This window comes from Bactrocera dorsalis, chromosome 5 (assembly GCF_023373825.1).
Source record: "Bactrocera dorsalis isolate Fly_Bdor chromosome 5, ASM2337382v1, whole genome shotgun sequence".
Classification (NCBI taxonomy): domain Eukaryota; kingdom Metazoa; phylum Arthropoda; class Insecta; order Diptera; family Tephritidae; genus Bactrocera; species Bactrocera dorsalis.
This window is the reverse complement of record NC_064307.1, coordinates 32,249,332-32,255,141: the sequence shown is the minus strand read 5'-3', so window position 1 is coordinate 32,255,141 and position 5,810 is coordinate 32,249,332. Positions and strand designations below refer to the sequence as shown.

At 41.9% G+C, this 5,810-nt stretch overlaps 1 protein-coding gene across 1 annotated transcript; it reads left to right on the top strand.

The window, feature by feature from the left end:
• The first annotated feature begins 1,032 nt into the window (after nt 1–1,032).
• LOC105234010 (uncharacterized) lies at nt 1,033–2,406 on the top strand. Its single transcript, XM_011216206.4, has 2 exons — nt 1,033–1,293; nt 1,357–2,406. Exons 1-2 carry the CDS (start codon nt 1,128–1,130, stop codon nt 2,307–2,309), a joined length of 1,119 nt encoding a protein of 372 aa, XP_011214508.3. The 5' UTR covers nt 1,033–1,127; the 3' UTR covers nt 2,310–2,406.
• Nucleotides 2,407–5,810: the final 3,404 nt, after the last annotated feature.

The window sequence follows — 5,810 nt, the reverse complement described above, 5'->3', positions numbered from 1 at the left end:
TATAACTGGGTTTAATTCACTCGAATGGACCGAATACAAAATAATGTAAACGGTAATGATTAAATCTCGAATGCATGTTGCTAAATTTGGGTATGCCGCGAAAGGTTTTTCGAACATTTCTTACCAATTGCTTCCGCATTTACCGTATTATCCAGATATGATTCAGAGCGAAGGATCTGTCGGACCCGATTGACCCTTCGTTTGAGTCTCTTGAGGACATCCACGTAAAACTTGGCGTTGATGGTTTATCCAGGAGGAACAAATTCATGGTGGACGATGCCTTTGATGTCAAAAAAGATCATTCTTCCGCTTTTCATCAGCGACATCTTCAATTCTATTACTTTTCGGACAAACCCTGTATAGCATAAAAGTAAAAGTATAAAAGTGTTCCAGGGTTATGCAAGATTTCGTTTAAGAAGTTTGACTTTTCTAGTAGAACTGGGTCACTGCACAGCGGAACAGGAATTAAAAAAATAATAATTTGTGAATTTAATGAAAGATTATATAACCTAGTATTTACGGCTGCCAAAGCAGATGGTGCCTGGTTGCATCTGTTTATGATTTTATTGGCGTTGGAAAAGCGCGCTTGCGAAATTTGCCGCTTTTGATTGCTTTTCTCAATATTTTATATTGCGCTTTTATTAACTGACCATATGCAACAGCTCATTAAATTTCTTTTACTATTTTTAATCGCAACACAACACAACCTCACCTGAGCCCATATGCCCGTAATACCTAAGCAGCAGCAAGCGTGATAAATGCCAGTTGGAAATTTCACTTCCTCAAAAGCGCTTTATGCCACAATGTGTGGTCTAAACTAAGCGAAACGAGTGTAGTAAAACGAAAATTTACAAGTAAAAAGAATGAACGCGTCCACTAAGTACCTTTGTGAAAAGTAACAAAGTAATGAGCACACACACGCACACCGGCACATATGTGCTTGGCCAGTGCCGCATTGCTTTACACCAAGGCAAGCAAGCGGCCAACTAATAAACTTGGCAACAAACAAAGTAGCCGCCGTTGGACAAAATTGCGTTCATACCGCATTTTGTGGCCGTTACAAGTGGCTGCACGCCGCCGCCGCCGCTGCCCGACCTCCCACCGACACGTGCCACAAGAAATTCCTCATGCGTTTGATTATGTGTGTGCGCATTGTTTTTGCAGGCGTTTACAAGCCACTTGCTGTGTATAAAATCAATGTGCAGGATATTCAAAAGCTCATTACTGAATTTGCAGCAAACATGATCAAGTGCAACCTAGCAAACGCACTCGCCGTGCCGCTACTACTATTGGGTAAGTATTCAAATATTTGCAAACGCTCTGACTCTGACTCTGGTTTGGTGTTTCTTTGCGCAGCGCTCAGTTGTTCCACCGCAATTGGACGTCTCAATAAACGCAGCGGCTACATCTACAAGCAGCCAGCTGGACCGCCGCATGCGCCAGCGCACGGATTTTACGAGAACAGCAACTCACTGCATCCACATGAGCTGCCGTCAGGTCCATCGCATGAGGCGCCCAGCGGTCCTTATTACGAGTATAAGCCGTCGCTGCCGAGTGTACATTCACATGGTGGAGGCGGCGGTGGCAGTAAGAGCGTTGGCAGCAAGTCCGGCTACAGCATTGGCAGTGGCCTGCGTTCCATCGCGCAAGGCTCAGCCAATCAAGCGTACACTGCGGTGGCCAATCAACACGCCGCCGCCAAACAAGCTGCTTTCATTGCGAAAAACACGCTGGCACAGGCTGCCTCGCAAGCGGCTGCCACTGCGCAGGCTGCGCTAGCCGGTAAGAAAGTAATTTTGCAGGAGTTGGAGCAACAGGCAGCGGAATCGCAGCGCTCATTGTCGCGCGAGCTAGAACAATTGAAATCTGCTAAGATCGCGGCACAGTTAGCACAGCAAACCGCGCAATCTGCCAATCATCATGTTTCTGTGCTGATAGCGGCGGTGAATAATGCCAAATCACTGGCCGAACAGGCCGAGCAAGCAACAAGTGAGGTGGCCAATCAGTTGGCTTCACAATCGTCAATGGTCGGTCAGGCAAAATCGCGTGTGGAACAGGTGGAAGAGCAGCTGAAGCAGGCCCGCATCGATTACGAGGCTACCAAGGAGGCGACATTGAAAGCCGCATCGTCTGCCGCCGAAGCTCAGGTGAATGCATCGAAGGCGGCTGCGCACGCCACCATCGGTTTGCACGAGAGCACCAATCACGATCCGCCTAGTGCTGAAGGCGATGACTCGTCGTATGACATTGAAACCACCGCACACGGTCAAGAAATACAATATGAGGCACACGGCGAGCATAGGCCGTAATGATGGTATGTAAAATGTTGTACGTATGTTTTTTATAGTACACCAGGAAGGTGTATGAGACCTTGAAAACCCAAAATAAATGAAATGAAGATACCAAGCTCCAGTTTTTTTTAAAGTTTGGTGCACACAATCTAGGAAAATATTAAAAAGGGGTGTACAGGTGAACTAAAGTCCTTCAAAAATTAACATACATATGTAGCATCCTGAAGCAAGAGAGGTTTTTGTGTAAGAGTTTCTTAAAGTTACGAGTTACGAGTTTTCGAGAGATAGGTTCTGCGAAAGATTTATGGTCCTTTGTGCGTTGGCCACGGCGAATATCACATTCGATGGAACGATGAGCTGTACGAGATATACGACGACATTGACATAGTTCAGCGAATTAAAAGACAGTGGCTACGCTGGCTAGGTCATGTTGTACGGATGGATGAAAACACTCCAGCTCTGAAAGTATTTGACACAGTACCCGCCGCGGGAAGCAGAGGAAGAGGAAGACCTCCACTCCGTTGGAAGGACCAAGTGGAGAAGGACCAGGCTTCGCTTGGAATATCCAATTGGCGCCACATAGCGAAGAGAAGAAACGACTGGCGTAAGCAGTGTCTACGCCAGTAAAGATGAAGAAGAAGTTTCTTAAAATACAGGAAGAATGGAACATGGAAGCGATACTTCCAACTCTGAATGTGCTCAATCTGTAACCACGTATAGATATACCTATAAAGTCGAATCAACTTGACAAGTAAGCATTTATGGCGGAGTTCGATGAGAAATCTTCTGACGGAAGCTATATACCAACTCTAGTTTTATGCTTCCAAACCAATGTATCGTAACACCACTTATGCAACCGCAAACTCTTTCTGCTCCAATGTATGGTAAATCGCAAAAGTGGTCACATTCCCCCATTAAGTGTCGATGTTCTTCGGAAGAAAACAAGGTAGAATCATCTCAACACTTCCGTTTGACTATTCCACTTTTGCGAGAATAAGAGTGAAACACCTTGGAACTCACAACTTTCATTTCAAGTAAACTAACTGAAGTTTAATAAGTCGCCCAAGTAGATTTCTGACCACTTCAAGGCATTTGGTCGATACATGAGATTCAACTTTTGGAGTTTACTGGCACCACTGAATCTAGTCTTTAACAGAATAACCTTAAATATTTCAAAAGTATAGCTAAGTCTTTAACCACCCGGTCTTTCTAACGGAGTGGCGAGAACTCCGTCAAATCGAAGCGTTTTCATCCATTCGAAAGACATGATGGTAATTAGAACCAGGGAATTCAGGTTTCGTCACATTTATTTATTATTGAACTATATATGTACAGTATAAAACCAACCGTGAGACTGAAAATCTTTCCGTTAGGTATATGGAGGATAGGGGAGGTATCAACCAGATTTTACACATGTTTTGACAATAAGACAAATATTTAGTAGAAAAGATTCATTCCCACTCTGACCGATGATCATTTGAAAACAGTGAGGTGCCACACTCTGAAGACAGCATTTGATGAAGGTTTTATTCCGATATCTTCATTGATGTTTGACTTATAGAGTGTATATCTGAGCAGACGATTGGTTCTAGTCCCATTTCCACAATGTCACATAAAAGTGCTGAGATCAAATTAAGGCGCAATTTTTCCTTAGGATTTCCCCCAAAGAGAGTATCGAGCCAGCCAACTTCTCTAGGCCAGCGGATATGCTAATAGTACCATTATATTCTCTGTACACGGTGCGACAGTCTACTATTATACACTTCTTCAGTCAAGCCACGAGAGAAAATTTGAAAAAAAATAAATCTCCAAAATAACAACCCTTGGCCGGATAAAATCCGGATCAATTCCGATGCGTAGAACCGGCTGGCGCTCGAGTTTCCGCGAGAAATGCGAGTGACCCTTGCGCAGTTTCGTTCTGGATACTGTAGAAGGTGCAAATCCTACTTATCTAGAATAGACCCCGACATATACAATATACATACATATGTCCTGCAATGCAATGAGTCTCCTCATATTATGCTCCACTACATGCTATTGCCCCACCAGCGTCATACATCGGACACCCCTCTCCTTTTGGCCTGACCCCGTCGAAACAGCAAGTTTCTTACTTCCGTTGGTTGACGTGGACGGCAACTTAGCTAATCCGTACCATCCTAACGGGGAGTAGGTACCCGTTACAACAACAAGAATGACTAGTCAAGTTTAATTTGGAGACATCATTACTTACAATAAAATAGAAATTTCTGATTAAATAATAAAAAAAAAAAAATTAAATATGTGAAGAAAATTAGCCAAAACATACTCCTAAAAGTCTTGCGAGTCGGCCCTGTATACATTTGAAAATTCATTTCAGTATTGATTTCAAAATAATATTTGAATGGGTTGTTTCGACACGTCTTGCTGCGTTTTCAGCTCGTAAACAATTCAAATATTCCGATTATAAGCGATAATCCTCATAATACTATGTTCGGACCGACAACGAAAACATGTTTTCGTGGGAAAAACTGGTTTTCGTCCATGTAAAATTTGTCAAACGAAAACACAGTTTTCGCTGAAAACTACTTGAAAACTTACGTTCCACTCATTATAATCGGTGCCTGCTCTAGTTTAATCGGTTTTTTTGGAAGACATATTTTGCCGGCCCTAAATTGTCACTTGATATTTGTTTACATTCCATATACAAATAGAGCTGCTCACTGTTATGCTATATTCAGACCGACACTTAATCACACGATTTCGGCCGTTGAATGGATTATCCCACTAATCTTAAAAATTTATCAAGATTTCGCCATACAAAAATGACAGTTCCAAATCACTTCATTGAAATGATTTGAAACTGATCCACGCTAAATCTGTCCGTGCGACTCTGATTTTGCGCAATCTACTTGTCAGCACTGGAAAAATACTAGTCAGCACTGGAAAACTGTTACATTATCACAGCTGATTTAGACACTACAAAGGGGAAAAAATGTAAACAAACAAATTTATATTATAGCAATGAATCTAATTTCACCTGAAAATCGACTTAACAAATGAAAAAATACATTCACTATTTCTATTATATGGAAAACATTTGAAAAAAGACGGCTTTTATTTCAAACTACTAAATGACAATCTTTTCTTTTGATAAATATTAAGCGATGTGAATTCATGAATGACAATAACAGCTGGTTTTTGATCTTTCTAACGGCAGTGAGAACACTGTTGGGTTATGAAATGATTAAATGTAATCTAATCTTTGAAATTTTCGGTCTGAACATAGTATTAAGGGGATTGATTCTCTTGTTCTTGCAAAATCCTTGCATGGTGCACCAATTGCAGAATTTTCTTCTTGTTGCAACGGCACAACAAACCCCAACAAAAATTTATTTCCAATGGCTGTAAAATATGTCAGACCAAAACCCATATTTATTTTCGTGCCGTCATATATCACTAGATTCTGCAATGGGTGCTCTCTTGGCCTTGCATATTTCGGTATAGGATTTTTGCATTTTGTGTCATCTTGCAAGAGCAAGA

Excerpts from the sequence above, each read along its gene's own strand:
- LOC105234010 (XM_011216206.4), top strand. The coding sequence starts at position 1,128 with ATGCGTTTGATTATGTGTGTGCGCATTGTTTTTGCAGGCGTTTACAAG. Across the intron at positions 1,294-1,356 it reads CGTGCCGCTACTACTATTGG|CGCTCAGTTGTTCCACCGCA; the intron begins GTAAGTATTCAA and ends TTCTTTGCGCAG.